Source organism: Stegostoma tigrinum, chromosome 8 (genome assembly GCF_030684315.1).
Source record: "Stegostoma tigrinum isolate sSteTig4 chromosome 8, sSteTig4.hap1, whole genome shotgun sequence".
In the NCBI taxonomy this organism is placed as follows: domain Eukaryota; kingdom Metazoa; phylum Chordata; class Chondrichthyes; order Orectolobiformes; family Stegostomatidae; genus Stegostoma; species Stegostoma tigrinum.
In genome coordinates, this window is record NC_081361.1 from 95,780,013 (window position 1) to 95,798,325 (window position 18,313).

The 18,313-nt window shown below is 45.3% G+C and overlaps 1 protein-coding gene across 18 annotated transcripts in view; it reads left to right on the top strand.

The window, feature by feature from the left end:
- adgrl2a (adhesion G protein-coupled receptor L2a) overlaps positions 1-18,313 on the top strand; it is a 470,025-nt gene that overhangs the window by 111,620 nt on the left and 340,092 nt on the right. For all 18 annotated transcript variants that reach the window (XM_059648145.1, XM_048538964.2, XM_059648147.1 and 15 more), the window contains exon 2: positions 8,048-8,231. In XM_059648145.1, coding sequence (XP_059504128.1) covers positions 8,156-8,231 — 76 coding nt within the window. In that variant the 5' untranslated portion in view covers positions 8,048-8,155. The remainder of the gene's footprint in view (positions 1-8,047; positions 8,232-18,313) is intronic.

Sequence of the window (18,313 nt, forward strand, 5' to 3'; positions counted from 1 at the left end):
GCTTCTCAATAGAATGGAAAGGCAAAAATGTACTCGCCTTCAAAGCAAAGGAAGATAACAGCATGATCCACTTGCTCTGACCGCATCATTCAGAACTCTGTTGTCTGTAAGCTAATTGCACTGAGCCATGTTCACCCGTCATCCTCCTGTTCACCGACAACCACTGTCCCAGGGTGGCACGGTGGCCCTGTAGTTAGCACTGCTGTTGAATGTGCCGGGGATCTGGGTTTGATTTCACTTTCCAGTGGCTGTCTGTGTGGAGTTTGCACATTCTCCTGGTGTCTATCGGGGTTTCCTGCCATGATCCAAAGATATGCCATTTAGGTGGATTGGCTAAACTACACATAGTATCCAGGGATGTGCAGGTTAAGCAGATTAGCCATGGGAAAGATGTCGCTTAGAGGGATAGAGTAGCGGGGTGGATCTAGATGTGTGCTCTTAATAGGATCAGTGAAACTTGATGGGCTGAATGGCAGACTTCCTCATTGTACAGGTTCTTTCAGCATTAATTCCCTGACTGACAATGCCTTCATCTTAAAACCCACCATCCCTGTTTACAAATCTTTCTGTGGACTTACACTGACACACTGAAGAGGCCTCCTCTAGTTGTGCTACACCCCTCCAGCTTTGTCTCATTCACGTCTCCAGTTTTTCATTGCTCTGCCATTGTTACCTAAGCCTTCTGCAGCTTTGATCTGTTTGTTTCCTGAATCTCTCTCATGTCAACCTGCGCCTTTTACGATGCTGCTTAAAATGTACCTCTTTAGCTGAACGTTCATTCAGATATCACCTGTGGCTTCACGGTCAACATACAGTGTAGACTGTAGCTGTGTTTGTGAAGTGCCTCTCAGTGTGAGAGGTGACAGTGGAGCCATGTGCAATCTCTTTTAAGAGGTGACGCTGTTTGGTGGCAGAGCAGCAGTTATGCTGAAGATGTTCTCTGTGGAGGCGATAACTTGCTGTTAGACTATTAATCCAGCCCCAGGTAATTTCAGGGGGTCTGGATTCCGCTATGGCTAGTGGTAGACTTTGAATTTGATAAAAGTCTGGAATTAAGAGTCTAATGATGACAATGAAAATGCTGTCAGAAAAAATGTGTTTGGCTCATTCATGTGTTTTGGACAGAAACTGCCTGTCTGGCCTACATGTGACTCCAGACCAACAGTGGTTGATTTGTAACCATCCTCCAGGCGAACTGGCAGCATAAGCTCAATTCCTGCACTTGCTGAGATTAGCATGAAGAACTCTCCTTCACCCCTCGCCTGAGACACATTGATCCTCAGGTTAAACCACTGGCATTTCTCGCTGTCACTAATGTGAGAGAGTGGTCTGGTTGAACTCGGGTAACTTGACCTTTACTTTTACCCACTGGACATTAAGTATGGGCATTACATCAGCAGGTCTGGCAGCATCTGTGAAGGAAAAAAACAGAGTTAACACTTTGGGTCTGGTGACCCTTCCTCATGAGGAAAGGCCACCCGACCCGAAACGTTAACTCTGATTCTTCCTTCACAGATGCTGCCAGACCTGCTGAGCTTTTCCAGCAACTTTGTTTTTGTTCCTGATTTACATCATCTACAGTTCTTTCAAGTTTTATATGAGCATTAAATGTTACCCTAACTGAAGTGATGCCCACGTTCCATGAATGAACAGACAAAAAATCCAAATGTTTTGTTTTCAAATAAGCTTCCAAGATTCCCTGTAGTGTCGGAGGCTGAGGGATGACCATATGGAGGTTTATAAAAGCATTAGGGGCATGGATAGGGTGAACAGTTAGGGTCTTTCCACAGAGTGAGGGAATCCAAAACTAGAAGGTGCAGTTTTAAGGTGAGAGGGGAAAGATTTAGAAGGGACCTAAAGGGAAACTTTTTCATGCAGAGGGTGGTGCGTGTATGGAATGAGCTGCCCCAGAGTAAGTCGTGGTGGCTGGTACAATTACAACATGTAAAAAGCATCTGGATGATGTGTGAATGGGAAGGGTTTAGAGGGATAAGGGCCAAATGCTGGCAAATGGGACTTGATTAATTTAGGATACCTGGTCGGCATGGATGAGTTTAAATTGAATGTTCTGTTCTGTGCTGTACATGTCCATGACTGTGTGATTGATGAACAGTCTGGAGGTAAAAATTGTGAAAGAACAGCTTGTGAGTTTGATTTTTCTGTTTTCTTATAGCAGTTTCATGAATTGGTTATTCAGTAGTATAAATGGGGAGGTGACAGGAAGATTTTTGAGCACTCAGACAGGATACCACTAGAAATATATCCATTCAGAAATGCGAAACAAGTCATAAATGCCCTAAGATACTTCCACAGAGAATCCCATGAGCATGAGTTCAGGTGTAAAAATCTTTGGATCACATGTCAGAAGAGTTTTGGTGAGGTTTCCACTACAAGAGAAACACCAAGGTTTTCTGACAGGATTTCTAGTATTTTCATCAAAATTCTGGCAGTAGAGCCTGTGTAAATGCTCCAGTGGAAGCCTCTGGAATGCTGTATTCTGAAGGGAGCGAAGGGGAAAATGGAACTTACGAGAAGACCCACAGCAGTGGTGATGTGGAGACTATCAGAAGGATGGGAGGGGTGGATGGTGGAGGGGTCTGGTGAAGAGTCCATGGCCAAATCTGATGCTGTTCTCACCAGCTGTCTAGAATCACCGAATCCCTGCAGTGCAGATAGAGGCCTTTCAGTCCATCGAGTCTGCACTGACCACCTGAAGAACATCCCATCCATAACCACCACGGTAACCCTGCATCTAACATGGCTAATCCACCAAATCTGCGTGCCTTTGGACAGTGGGAGGAAACTGGAGCACCCGGGGGACACCGACACAGACACGAGGGTCCTTGATGCTTATTGGAGGGTGCAGACAGGATCATGGCTTCACTACTGGAAGCCAGTGCCAACAGTACTGCACAGTGGAGTGTTAGCCTCAACGTTTCAGCTCTAGACCCTCAAATGGGATAATCTGATGGCTGTGCTCTCCCCAAGTGGTCACCACCTTGATGATATCTTTTGGACAAATGGTGATCTTTCGTGGGTCCCAGCTCTAGGAAGGCTTTGTGTTGAACACAAGGTGTGTCACCAAAGTGAAGTCAGGCAGCCCATTGTCACTTCTTGATGTTGACCTGGCTAAGCAATTTCATTTAACAATTTGGACTTCCTGACCATCACCAACCACCAACCACTGCTCCCCCCCCCCCCACCCCTTTGTGCAGATTATTTTCAAGCCATACTTTCATGTTGTCTCTGCTGTTTGTTTTGACTTGCGTATTTGCTGGGGTCAGTAAAGGTTGGTGGCGAACAATAGAAGGAGCTCAGAGAGGAGCAGAGTTAGGGAAACAAGGCAGCCAGTCTAAATACACAGAGCGAGGGATCAGGTTGCAGCTAAAAACTTCCTAAGTAGTTGTGCTCTGTGATATCTGATCAGCCTCCTGCCTGTAAAACGCTCCCATCAGCAAGAAAGGATTGTAGTCAGTCAGTCGAAGGTGGTCCACTGAAAGCTGGGTCATTGGGGACTGAAATACCAGCAGTGATCCACCTTTAGATTGACTTGCGGGAATGTGATATGCATTACCTGTTTGTTTATTTGTTTGTTAGACTGGCTGTCTTTGTAGCTGGTTCCGTCCCCAATTACATGGTCTAAAAGCCACTTCTGTCACCAGCCGTTCCCCATTTCTCAATAAGCTCAGAACGCTAGGAAGCTCCATTAGAGTGAGTTACATTAGGATGTTTGCAGAGTGATTTTCACACAGTCCTGCATGGCTGATCTATTGAGAGGCTTTAATTTCCCTTGCCAGGTCGCTGCATTGACTGCTCGGGAGGGAAGTGCTGACAAGGGATGCTTTCCCCCTCGTACCTTCTTCACCACGTTGTGGGTGTGCCTTAAAGCCTGGAATTCCTACCCATGTACCCTGCTGTCTCTCATTTCGCTGACTGCCATAGTCCTAAAGCACTTCTGAATAGAATTTGCCTCCTTTGGTCATCCGTTAGTGTCTTTTCAAGAAGCTCACTTCACCTGATAGTGTTCCTGAAAACTGCCTTGAAACATTTTACATTTTCTTTTTGCTGTAGGAATGATGTTGTTAAACTTGAAAGGGTGCAGAAAAGATTTACAAGGATGTCGGCAGGGTTGGAGTGTTCGAGGTTTAGGGAGAGACTGAATAGACTGGGGCTATTTTCCCTGGAGCATCGGAGGCTGAGGGGTGACCTTTTTGAGGTTTATAAAATCATGAGGGGCATGGATAGGGTGAATAGTCAAGGTCTTTACCCAAGGTAGGGGAGTCTAAAACGAGTGAGCATAAGTCTAAGGTGAAAGGGGAAATGTTTAAAATATACCTAAGGGGCAACTTTTTCACCCAGAGGATGGTGTGTGTATGGAATGAGCTGCCAAAGGAAGTGGTGGAGAGGGGTACAGTTACATTTAAAAGGCATCTGGATGGGGACATGTTTAGGAAGGGTTTAGAGCAATATGGGCCAAATGTAGGCAAATAGGACTAGACTAATTTAGGATATCTTTTTGGCATGGACAAGTTGGACCAAAGAATCTGTTTCTGTGCAATACAGCTCTATGACTGTGTTATCCATTCCAGATTGGTTTTGGTGACAGATTGCATGTCCCCACCTGGTACCCTCCACTGGGACAGCGACATGTTCAACTGTGTCGTCGGGTTTAAAGAGCCAGGCATTCATAGAACATAGAACATAGAACATAGAACAGTACAGCACAGAACAGGCCCTTCAGCCCACAATGTTGTGCCGACCATTGATCCTCATGTATGCACCCTCAAATTTCTGTGACCATATGCATGTCCAGCAGTCTCTTAAATGACCCCAATGACCTTGCTTCCACAACTGCTGCTGGCAACGCATTCCATGTTCTCACAACTCTCTGCGTAAAGAACCTGCCTCTGACATCCCCTCTATACTTTCCACCAACCAGCTTTAAACAATGACCCCTCGTGCGAGCCATTTCCGCCCTGGGAAATAGTCTCTGGCGATCAACTCTATCCATGCCTCTCATTATCTTGTATACCTCAATTAGGTCACCTCTCCTCCTCCTTTTCTCCAATGAAAAGAGACCGAGCTCAGTCAACCTCTCTTCATAAGATAAGCCCTCCAGTCCAGGCAGCATCCTGGTAAACCTCCTCTGAACCCTCTCCAAAGCATCCACATCTTTCCTATAATAGGGTGCCCAGAACTGGACGCAGTATTCCAAGTGCGGTCTAACCAAAGTTTTATAGAGCTGCAACAAGATCTCACGACTCTTAAACTCAATCCCCCTGTTAATGAAAGCCAAAACACCATATGCTTTCTTAACAACCCTGTCCACTTGGGTGGCCATTTTAAGGGATCTATGTATCTGCACACCAAGATCCCTCTGTTCCTCCACGCTGCCAAGAATCCTATCCTTAATCCTGTACTCAGCTTTCAAATTCGACCTTCCAAAATGCATCACCTCGCATTTATCCAGGTTGAACTCCATCTGCCACCTCTCAGCCCATCTCTCCATCCTGTCAATGTCCCGCTGCAGCCTACAACAGCCCTCTACACTGTCAACGACACCTCCGACCTTTGTGTCGTCTGCAAACTTGCTGACCCATCCTTCAATTCCCTCGTCCAAGTCATTAATAAAAATTACAAACAGTAGAGGCCCAAGGACAGAGCCCTGTGGAACCCCACTCACCACTGACTTCCAGGCAGAATATTTTCCTTCTACTACCACTCGCTGTCTTCTGTTGGCCAGCCAATTCTGTATCCAAGCAGCTAAGTTCCCCTGTATCCCATTCCTCCTGACCTTCTGAATGAGCCTTCCATGGGGAACCTTATCAAATGCCTTACTGAAGTCCATATACACCACATCCACAGCTCGACCCTCATCAACCTTTCTAGTCACATCCTCAAAAAACTCGATAAGGTTTGTAAGGCATGACCTACCCCTCACAAAGCCGTGTTGACTGTATTTGATCAAGCCATGCTCTTCCAGATGGTCATAAATCTTATCCCTCAGAATCCTTTCTAACACCTTGCAGACGACAGACGTGAGACTTACCGGTCTATAATTGCCGGGGATTTCCCTATTTCCTTTCTTGAAGAGAGGAATTACATTTGCCTCTCTCCAGTCCTCAGGTACGACTCCAGTGGAGAGCGAGGATGCAAAGATCTTCGCAAGTGGCGAAGCAATTGCATTTCTCGCTTCCCAAAGCAGCCGAGGACAAATCTGGTCCGGGCCTGGCGACTTGTCAATCTTAATGTTTGACAAAATTTTCAGCACATCAGCTTCCTCTATCTCTATCCATTCCAGCATGCACATCTGCTCTTCAAAGGTTTCATTCACTACAAAGTTGGTTTCTTTCGTAAAGACAGAAGCAAAAAACTCATTTAGGGCTTCCCCTACCTCCTCAGGCTCCACACACAAGTTCCCTATGCTATCCCTGATCGGCCCTACTCTTTCTTTGACCATTCTCTTATTCCTCACGTAAGTGTAAAATGCCTTTGTGTTTTCCTGGATTCCTTCTGCCAAGCCTTTCTCGTGCCCCCTCCTGGCTCTCCTCAGACCATTTTTGAGCTCCTTCCTTGCCTGCATGTAATCCTCTCTCGCTGAACTTGACCCTAGCTTCCTCCACCTTATGTAAGCTACCTTCTTCCTTTTCACTAGAAGCTCCACCGCTCTCGTCATCCAAGGTTCCTTAATCTTACCCCTTCTTGCCTGTCTCAGAGGGACATATTTACTCATCACTCCCAACAACTGTTCCTTAAACCATCTCCACATGTCTATAGTTCCCTTACCATGGAACAACTGCTCCCAGTCCATGCTTCCTAACTCATGTCTAATCGCATCATAGTTTCCTCTTCCCCAATTAAATATCCTCCCATTTTGCCTCATCCTCTCCTTCTCCATAGCTATGTAGAATGTGAGGCAGTTATGGTCACTATCACCAAAATGCTCTCCCACCACAAGATCTGATACCTGCCCCGGCTCGTTTCCGAGCACCAAGTCTAGAATGGCCTCTCCCCTCGTCGGCCTGTCAACGTACTGCGTTAGGAAACCCTCCTGAACACACCTTACAAAAACAGCTCCATTCAAATCTTCTGCTCGAAGGAGGTTCCAATCAATATTAGGAAAGTTAAAGTCACCCATTACAACAACCCTACTGCGTCCACACTTTTCCAAAATCTGTCGACCTATGCTTTCTTCAATCTCCCTGCTGCTATTGGGGGGCCTGTAGTAAACCCCTAACGAGGTGACTACTCCCTTGCTGTTCCTAATTTCCACCCATACTGACTCAGTAGGCAGATCTTCCTCGACAAAGGAAGCTTCTGTAGCTGTGATGCCCTCTCTGATTAGTAGTGCTACACCCCCTCCTCTTTTTCCCCCCTCCCTATTCTTTTTAAATGTTCTAAACCCTGGAAGATCCAGCAACCATTCCTGCCCATGAGAAACCCATGTCTCTGTTATGGCCACAACATCATAGCACCAGGTACTGATCCATGCTCTAAGTTCATCACTTTTTATTCCTGATACTCCTTGCATTAAAGCAAACACACTTTAACCGATCCCTTGGTTCCTTCCCAGGAAAATCCTTCCCACTAGCTGGTCTACCTCTTGCTACTGCCTCACCTGCATCAACGCTCACCTCTGGTATACAGCTCAGGTTCCCACCCCCCTGCCATACTAGTTTAAACCCTCTCGAACTACTCGAGCAAACCTTCCACCCAGGACATTGGTCCCCTTCCAGTTCAGATGCAACCCGTCCTTCTTGTACAGGTCCCACCTTCCCCAGGAGAGATTAAAATGGGAGCAGCCATGATCATATCGATTGGCAAAGCAGACTCACAGTGCTGAATGGTCTCTTCCGTGCCTTTTTACTGTGGGTTCCTCTCTGTTCAAGATGGCTTGTTTCAGTCACATGGGCTGCAGGAATGAAGCCAATCATTTGTTCAGGGTCTTTAATTGGACAAATGATGCCTCCTGCTCCGGTTTAAATTTGACGATATATTTGGATTGATACCACAGTTGTAACAATTGCATTGTTCCTTTATATTTCAGACTTGAGGAGTAATGAAGCAACTCGTTAGCATCTGCTGCAGCAAACTTCAGTAACCAGATGTGTTAAACAGTGTCTGCCAAAAAAACAACAGATTAAAGCTGAAGAAGATGTCACTGTCTGTCTGGAAACTTTGGACCCTGTGGTGCTTTATTGTCCTTGGTGGGTGGTTACCTTTTACAAAGGGTAAGATTTAAATCTTGCTGTTCAACATTATAAATGTTTCCAAGAGGCAGTGTTGTTGTTTGTCAATGTGTTCACGGAATTCATGTCACACTGTTCGGGGTTGATTTACTGCATGTGTCCAATTGCACCAGATCGCTTAGAACTGTAGAAAAGTTACAGCACAGAAAGAGGTCATTCATCCCATCGTGTCTGCGCCAATTGAATATGCTAGCTGCCCGTTGTAATCCCATTCTGCATCTCCCATTCTGCACATTCCAGCATTCAAGTGCCGAAGAACCTTCACCTATCACCCTTGACCCATCACCCCTCAACTCAGAGAATGCCTCATGTTTAAAACGGTCTTCCTTGCCTTTAATCCTGTCAGAGCGTCTTTTGATGAAGTGCAACCATTGCTCTGACAAGCAGTAATGATCAGAGCAAATTCCACTCAGCGGCAGATGCAGTGCAGGTTCTGCTGCGATTTTAAAGATGTCCTGTTTTGCTCCCCGACCTCCCTCACCGGTTTGGCAAAGCTGACAAGTTCATCTTGGCTTTGCCATGAGGTGTGGGTGTGCCAGACATCAAGAATTGGCACCCCCCCAAAACTCGATAGAAGGAATTCTTGGCCCAGCTTGAATTCGAGGAACCTTCCCTGTCCTGGTTGCCACCTGAGTTTTCTGTTTCCAGAAGGTCACATAACCTCCATAGAGATAACAAGGTGTAGAGCTGGATGAACACAGCAGGCCAAGAAATGTTTCTGAAAAGGGTCTAGACCCAAAACGTCAGCCTTCCTGCTCCTCTGATGCTGCCTGGCGTGCTGCGTTCATCCAGCTCTACACCTTGTTCTCTCAGATTCTACAGCATCTGCAGTTCCTACCGTCTCTGACACATAATCTCCATGTTTGTTTGCTTGAATTGCTTGCTGCCCTGACCTTGTCAAGTAGGAAGGAGAGACTTGAGTTTATCGTATGCCTTTCAACACCACAGGATATCCAGGACAATCCAGAACCAGGAGCCTTAATCTAAGGGTACAGGGTCAGCAATTTCAGACTGAGATGAGGAGAATTACTTTCACCCAGAGAGTGGTGAGCCTGTGGAATTCACTACCACAGAAAGTAGCTAAGACCAACACATTGAATGTTTGCAAGAAGAAGTTGGATGCTGTTCTTAGGGCTAAAGGGATCAAAGTGTATGGGGAGAGAGAGAGAGCAGAAACAGGGGACTGAGTTTGAACATTAGCCATGACCATATTAAATGGTGGAACAGACTCAAGACGCTGAATGGCCTCACCCAACTCCTGTTTTCCTATGCTTCTATTCCAAAGTAGTTTCAGCCAGTTAGCAGCTTCTGAACTGTCATTGTAACTGCATTGTAGAAAATGCAGCCACTAATTTGTGCAAACAGCAGTCTAATGGTGACCACATAATCTGTTTGTGTGACATTAATTGATGGATTACTGTTCAGGACATCACAGCCAACTCCCACTCTTGAAATAGTATCACAGGTTGTTTATGCTCCTTGGAGGGGAGCTGGATTTAACAATTCAAAGTGGAACAAAAGTAATACTTCTGCATACCCACAATTTTCCTTCATAGCTGTAGAATTTGAGGGTCAAATTCTGGAATGAGACCTGAATCCAAAATTGTCTGGTTTCGAGGGCTTCCAACCAAGCCACAGATACAATCCACTCGGTAAGCCACAATGTTGTTGCTGTTGCCTGTGTTTGCCTTTCAAAAGAGCAAACACTTTTCAGGAAAGAAAGTATTGCCAACTGTTTGTGTCTTTTTGAGGCACGTTTTAGTTTGTGTTGTGTGATTGTTGTTTGTTAAGTCATGGGATGTCGTGTTCAGATTGAATTTTACATTTGCGTGTTGCCAGACACAGACAGAGCTCCCTGACAAAGACCTATTGTTCTCACTTGAAATACAGACTTATTTCAAGGATATTTTACTTGGGAGTAATTTGAGCTTTTAATTAATGATCGCAAAGATACGCAATTGTTTGCAATCATTTCATGCAACACAACGTCTCACTTTTTTTCCCCATTGTTTTTCTTTACCAGCGCTGATTTCAAAATAAGGCTTTTTGCTTTCAAAACAGCATGCCTGATTTTTGGGTATTGAGTGAATTTAAAAAGTAGGCCTCTTCACTCTTGAATCCATTCTCCCATTTAGGCTTGAGATTGCAATCGATTTGTGGCTTGAAGTCATCCCCTCTGCCCCATATCTTTTGGATTTTTGGTGGGCAAGGTCATTATCAGTGCCATTTGTTAGAGTGAAATCCAAACTTCTTCCATCCTTTTTAAGTGTAGACATGGTTTCTGACTGGAGTCACAGAGTCATAAAGCACAGAAACAGACTTTTCAGTCCAAATTGTCCACGTTAAATATGTTTCCCAAAGTGATCTAGTCCAACTTGCCTGCATTTGGCCTTTATCCCACTAAACCTTTTCTGTTCACATACCTGTCTAAATAAACCTATAAATTAAATATTCCCATTGTATCTGCGTGGACCACTTCCTCTGGCAGGACATTCCACATATGAATCACTCTCTGTGTAAAAAGTTGCTTCTCTGGCCCCTTTTAAATATTTATCCTCTCAACTTAAACATATGCCCCTACTTTTGAATTCCCCCATGTTCCTCATGACCTTATAAACTTCTATAAGGTCACCCCTCAACTTCCTGCGTTTCAGTTTTTAAAAAAAGGTCCCAGCCTATCCAGTTGATCTTCAAACCCTCCAGTCGCGGTAACATCCAGGTAAATCTTTTCTGCACTCTCTCCAATTTAATAATATTCTTCCTATACCACAATGACCAGAGCTGTACACGGTACTCCAGAAGTGGTTTCACCAATGTTTTGTACAACCTTGACGTGATGTCCCAACTCCTGTACTCAATGGTCTGAGCAATGATAGCAAGCATGCTAAATGCCTTCTTAACACCCTGTCTAGCTGTGATGCACCTTTGAAAGAACCACCAGGTCTCTCTGTTCGACAGCACCACCCTGAAAAGCTTGGCTCTGCAGCAACGACTTGACCTCTTTCAGCAGTAACTTACAAATGTAGGGTCTCTACCACCAAGAATGACAAGGCCAGCAGATACAAGTGAACACCACCAGCTGCATACTCCCTTTGCGTCATATACCATTCTGACTTGGAAACTATCATTGTAACTTCGTTGCCACTGCGCCAATGCTCAGGAACTCCCTCCTGTAGCACCGTGAGTGTAGAATAGAATAGAAGAGAATGAGATTCATTGTCACATGTACTCAAGTACAGAAGTACAGGAGTACAGTGAGAGTTTACACTACGGCCCCTAATGACACCATCTTATGTACCAAGTACCCAGGTACATATCTTTGATACAAAAAGAGGAATATTAATGAAGTTGCATTACCTTAGTGATTCATTGTATGAGTTCGAAATAAGATCACGGATCATCATAGAAAGCCTACAGTCTGGAAGCAGGCCCTTCAGCCCAACGTATAAAAACTGAAAGAACTATGGATGCTGTAAATCAAGAACAAAAACAAAAATGCTGGAAAAGCTCAGAAGGTCTGTGAAGAAAAAACAGAGTTAACATTTTGGGTCCAGCTCTGAGGAAGGGTCACTGGACCTGAAACTTTAACTCTGTTTCTTCTTCACAGATGCTGCCAGACCTGGTGAGCTTTTGTTTTTGTTCCTTCAGCCCAACAAGTCCACACAGACCCTCAGAGCATCCCACCCCGAACTATCCCCCTGTAACCCACTTAATCTACACACCCCTGAACACTAGGGGCAATTTAAGCACGGCCAGCCCACCTAGCTTGCACATCTTTGGACTGTGGGAAGAAACTGGAGCACTTGGAGGAAACCCATACACACGGGGAGAATGTGTAAACTCCACACAGACAGTCACCTGAGGGTGGAATTGAACCTGGGTCCCTGGCACTGAGTGTCTAAAGCTGTGCAGGGTAGGTGGGTTAGCCGTGGGGAATGCAGGTTTACAGGGTAGGGGGTGGGTCTGGGTGGGATGCTCTTCGGTGGAGGGGGGTGGTCACTGTGGACATAGTGGGCTGAGGGGCCTGTTTCTAAAACGTGGACGTTCTATGATTCTAGGAGCAGACTCAGCCGCATCTAAAGAGTGATGCAATGGGAACCTCAGTGCCCAAAACGTGGAGGCGCTGGTGTGATGGCAATGTCACAGGATGAGGAATCCAGTGTGTCAGGTTAATGTTCTGTGACAGGGATTCGAATCCCACCATGAGGGCAGATGATTAAGTTTGAATTCAGTTAAAATTTAGCAGTAAGAAGATGGCCGTGTCATTGTTGTGAAGGGGGAAAAGATATTTCACTGATATCCTTTTTAGGAATGGAAACCTGCTGTCCTTACCTGGTATGGGTCTTGTGTGGCTCTACACTCGGGGAAATGTGGTTGCCCCTGAGACAATTAGAGATAAACACAGGTCGAGCCACTGACCCCCCACATTGTATGGAAAGGTAAGCAGCACATGGATTGTGGTGGTTTCAAGACAGTAACTTGCTCTCACTTCTTGAGAGAGCCTGAAACAAAAGCTGGCCTTTCCAGCCTGAATGCAGAGAGGCTAAGCACCCAGGAAAATCAGAGCCCTGAGCACAAACTCCTGACAGCCCTCTGGAAGTGAGGAGGAGGGGGTGGTTGGGTTCTTTTCTGTCATATTCCCGACAAAGGGTCCTTGCTTTCAGATTGGATAGGGGGAAGAACGCAAATGGCTGCAGCATAATAAGAGATTGTATTCTGTCAGTCGCACACTGCATTAAACAGCTTTCACAATGGGTCCTGCACACTCTGAGTATACAGTGGTGCTTCTGGGGTCACTTGCGTGTCATGCTGACAATGCTTCCATTGGCGAGGAATGTCTGGCCTCAGTGCTAACTCATCCAGCCCTGATTTCCCTCCACAGTGCTTCGTCTTGTTTAAATGGATTATTATTGAGAAAATGAAGGTCTAGACCCTTAATGGGCTGATACTCTTGGGGACGCCTTATTTAAATTGGACTGAACACAGCCAGAGAGTCTAACTTATTTCTCTTGAGTGTAAAATACCAGGAAGACCACAAAACCACATTAGAAAAGGAGCTGAGCTGTGATAGGCTTTATGTGGTGGAACTTTGCTTTCCTTCTCTCTCTCTTTACTCATTCTCTTTTTGCTCTTTAATCAGTGCTGTGCGCGCGGGGCTGTTGTTTCCCACTGTTTGTGTTTCGCTTGGAATAAGGAAACCTCCCAGGGAGCACAGCTTCAGGTTTTGAGTGGGTTTTGGCCAGCGTGCCTTTGTGGTTTATTGATGGAAGAGCAGGGTGTGGTGTGCATGACTTTCTTCAGCACTTTTGCCTGCCTGTGTTTGAGATCTAAGTCCTCAGATGTGGTGGAGGCATGACGCTCTTAACCAGGCTTCCTCGGAACTTTGAACGGCTGTTGTCAAGCTGGGAATTCTGAGCATGTTGTCTTACAGGGAAGATGCAGCCTGAGACTTTGTGTTGCCTGTTGGTCAGTTGCCCGTGCTGTTCAGGATGTGTAATTAGGCTGTATTAGTCAAGTCTGCTCCACCACTCTTGGGTGATCTGATCTCCCTCAACTCCACTTATCCCCACAACCCTCGATTTCCTAACTGTTTATAAATCTCTCTATCTCAGCCTTGAATGTACTATAAGACCTAGCACCAACAGCCCTCTAAGGCACAGAATTCCACAGATGCGCTGCTGTCCGAGAGGAAAAAATATCCCTCATCTTTGTCTTTAATGGGTGACCATTTAATCTGAGATGATGGTCTCTGGTTCTACGTTCTCCCACAGGGGGAAGCACCCTCTCCACATCTACACTCCAAGTCCCCTAAGCATCTTGTATGTTTCACTGAGGTCACCTCTCATTCTTCTAAACTCTAATGAGCACAAGCCCACCCCCCCCCCTCAACAAGACAATCATTACATACCTGTAAACCTTCTGTGGATTGCCTCCAAAGTCAGTGTGTTTTTCCTTGGATAAGGGGCCTAGAACTGCTTCAAATATTCCAGTTGTGCTCTGACTAGAGCCTTGTATAGTGCTGACCAACCCGTGACCCAAACACAGCTGACTAGAGCACAGGCTGAATAGTTCAGGAATCTCCATTTCATTGTGCTGTATTTCTAACGGCAACACTTGAATGGGGTTTGAAATTGTGTTATCCCAGCCTTTTTAGATGCTGTATTTTGGCTTTTTTTTGTTGGGATGGGATCGTTGGCATTTGTGAATTATTTTGTCACACAGCAAACAATGGTGCTTGTTCACCTATCTCTGTGCTCGCGTTTCAGTGTGATCAGTGAAGCAGCCGAGTAGCACGATTAATACTGTGGCATTGTCGCTGAATAGTTGCAGCAGTAACAAAACAACTTCTGCTCGCTGTCTAATTTGTAAGGTATTCAGATGTAATATTTAACAGTGTTTCTTCTCACACCATAACACATTGTCCTCCTGGCGACTTCCAGTCACAGAAAAGGCCCTTCAGCCCATTGAGTCTGCATGCTTAGTAAACAAGCACTGAACTAGCATTATAACTATGACAGTGACTGAACAGGCCCGATTCTGTTCTCACTGCGGGTACCCCATGATCTTCACTCATGCTTTCAGGATAGTTGTATATGTACTTAAAGCCAGAGAGCCACAGATTCATAGGGTCATGCAGCACAGAAGCAGACCCTTTGGCCCAACTTGTCCATGCTAACCAGGTTTCCTAAACTGAACTAGTCCCGTTTGTCTGCATTTGGCACACATCCTTCTCAACCTTTCCTATCCATGTACCTGTGTAAATGTCTATTAAAATTTGTAATTGTACTACACCTCTTTCTCTGACAGTTTCTTCCATGCACGCACCACCCTCTCTGTGTGTATACGCTTCAGGCCCCTTTTAAATCTTACCCCTCTCACATTAAACTTGCACCGTCTAGTGTTGGACTCCCCTACCGTCAGCTATTCATTTTATCTATGCCCCTCATGAGTTTATAAACCTGTATCAGGTTATCCCTTAGCCTCCGACTGAGGCCAATATCCCACTACAAAGTCACCCTTTATTTACACGTGGAGAGTCACTGATACTGATCCAGCTCCGCCAGAGCCAGCTCTCAGAATTCGGATTAGTTTTAGAACCTCTGTCACTCCTGTTTATATCTGTCTGCCAGGGCTTCTTGATTGGACCAGGTTAACAGCCCCAATCAGGGGATTCATGTTCCATTAGGCTCACCTGGCTGACTTCATTATAATCCATACACTTACACTCCAAGGAAACAAAACTCCCAGCCTGTCTAGCTTCTCCTTATAACTCAAACTTGAGCTCCCATCTGCTTAATCCCATTTGTAATCAGGTCTATTGACTTGTAGCGATTTAATCAAATTGCTTGGTTGTTCATTGTTAGATGGGTTTAGGGAACCCCTCAAAGATCTATAGGCTTTTAAGGGACCGCTTCAGGAGTTTCATTCCGTAGCTTCCCGCTCCTCCTGTTATGCACAGCAAATCACTAGAATACTATTTTGGGTGAGCAACTGCATTTAGAAGTTTGATACCCATTTTTTTTTCGATATTAAGTGTCACAGAACAGAAGTCACTCAAAGGGTTTAAGCCACAGTCGAATTGTGTGACCAGACCGAAGGGACCGAATGACCTGATCCCATATTTAATGGATGGAATTTGATTATTGGAGAAACAGCAGACAGACACATTAAAGCAGATGTGTGGAGTATGTCTGTAAATAATTACAGATTCGTTGGGGTTGTTATGGACGGTGGGTGTGGGATGTTTGAAATGTGAATGCGTATTTGCTATTGAACTGCGTCCATGCACAACCTTCTCTCTCTCTCTTATGCATGCTGCCTGAATAATTAATGGTTACAGCTCCCAACAGTTTAAAACAAAATAACTAATAAATCTCTCATAGTGGATTATATTTTCACTTCTCTCTCAACCTGTCCTGGATTCATCCATTGCAAAGGGCCGTTTAACCCTTTCATGACCTGTGGCAAGGTCAGCCTAGACCATCAGCAGCCTGGGCCGAATGGTCTGTTTCTGTGTTGTGTATTTTATAATGGGGAGACAGTGGTAGCGTGCTGGAGTACCAGTGGCTGTGATGAATACGCAGCTGGCATGGGTTTAGTTTCTACTGTGGGTGATAGTAGAATTCAATTTTGGTTTGTAAAATCTGCTGTTGTAAATCTAAAGCTCAATATTAATGATCGTGAAACCTAACCCGAATGATTGCCGTTAAAAACCCATCTGCTTCACTGATGTCCTTTAGGGAAGGGACTCTGCCATTCTTTCCTGGTCTGGCCTACATATGACTCCAGACCCGTTCAGCAGATAGATGGAGGGCAACAGTGTTGAGGAAGTGGGGAGGCTTGCAGAAGAACTGTGACAGACTAGGAGAGAGGGCAAAGAAGTGGCAGATGGAATACAATGTGAGAAAATGTGTGGTTATGTACTTTGGTAGGAAAGATTTTGGCTCAGATTATTTTTGAAACCGGGAAAGGTTTCAGAAATCTGAAGCACGAAGGGTCTTTGAGCGTCCTCGTCCAGGATTCTCTTAATGTTAACGTGCAGATTCAGTTGGGCAGTTACGAAGGCAATGTTAGCATGCATTTCAAGAGGACTACAATCCATGAGCAGGGGTGTACTGCTGAGGTTGTGTAAGGCTCTGGTCACACTGTATTTGGAAAATTCAGAGCAATTTTGGGCCCCGTATCTGAGAAAGTATGTGCTAGCATTGGAGGGGATCCAGAGGACATTCACAAGAATGATCCTGAGGGTGAAGGGCAGTTAATGACTCTGGGTTCGTACTCGATGGAGTTTAGAAAGATGATGGGGGAGCCCGATTAAAACTTAGAGAATACTGAGAGGCCTGGATAGGGGTGAACATGGAGAAGATGATTTCACTTGTAGGAGAGACTAGGACTCAAGGGCACAGCTTCAGGTGAAGGGACGATGCTTCGGAACAGAGATGAGGAGGAATTTCTTCTTCCAGAGGGCAGTGAATCTGTGGACCTCGTTGCTGTGTGGAGGACAAGTCATTGAGTGTATTTAAGACAAAGATAGAGAGGCTCTTCATTGTTGAGGAACTCAAGGGATACAGGAGAAAGCAGGAGAGTAGAGTTGTGAAACAGATCAGCCGCGTTTGAATAGCAGAACAGACTCAGTGGGCCGAATGGCTTCATTCTGCTCCTATATTTTATGGTCTTATGGACCCACAGCCAAGTGGCCGACTCTTAACTGCCCTCTGAAGTTGCACAGCAAGTCACTTAGTTCAAAGGACATTAGGGATGGGGAACAAATAATGCCTTTGCCAGCTCTGTAAATGTTCCATTGAAGAAGTAAAAGGCAAGAAATGAGACTGGCACCATGTCATAGAATTGGTGCAAGCCCAATGGGCTGACTAGCCTCGTTCTGCTGTGTAGCAATTCTGTGATGTCATCAGAAAAAAAGAGAATTGCATTTATGTAGAGTCTTTCACAGCCAGGAAAGTTGAAAGCACTTTAGAGCCGACGAAGCACTTTTCCATTGTTGAGGTGTAGCAGCAATTGAAATATGGCAAGGATGATAGCTGAGGATAATAAATAATGATACACCTTTGCCTGAAATAAAACTTACCATCAGAGAACCTTCTCACTCACACCCTCAACTGACTACTCAGACATCACAAAGATTGCATTAATACAGTAAATGTCCACCCTTGGAGATAGATAATTGCTACAGGTTTATCGAGACTGCTGGTTCAGAAAGGTCCTGTTTGAAACAAAGTTTGCTGTACTCAATGACCTAGCCTCCACCATCTTCTGTGGTAATGAATTCCACAGGTTGACCACGCTCTGAGTGAAGAAATATTTCCTCGTCTCAGTCCAATAGCCTATTCCGTACCCTGCGACTGTGCCCCCTAATTCGAGACTCACCAACCGGAAAAATTGGCATCTCACTGTGGATAAGGTGAATAGCCAAGGTCTGTTGGCATGAGCTGTTATCTACGAATACCCGGAGGCCAGGGCTGAGATCAACTGAGTGGCATTGACCAGGGATCAAAATGCACGATCTTGTACAGATAACTCAGCAGATCCAATGGTGCCTTGAATCA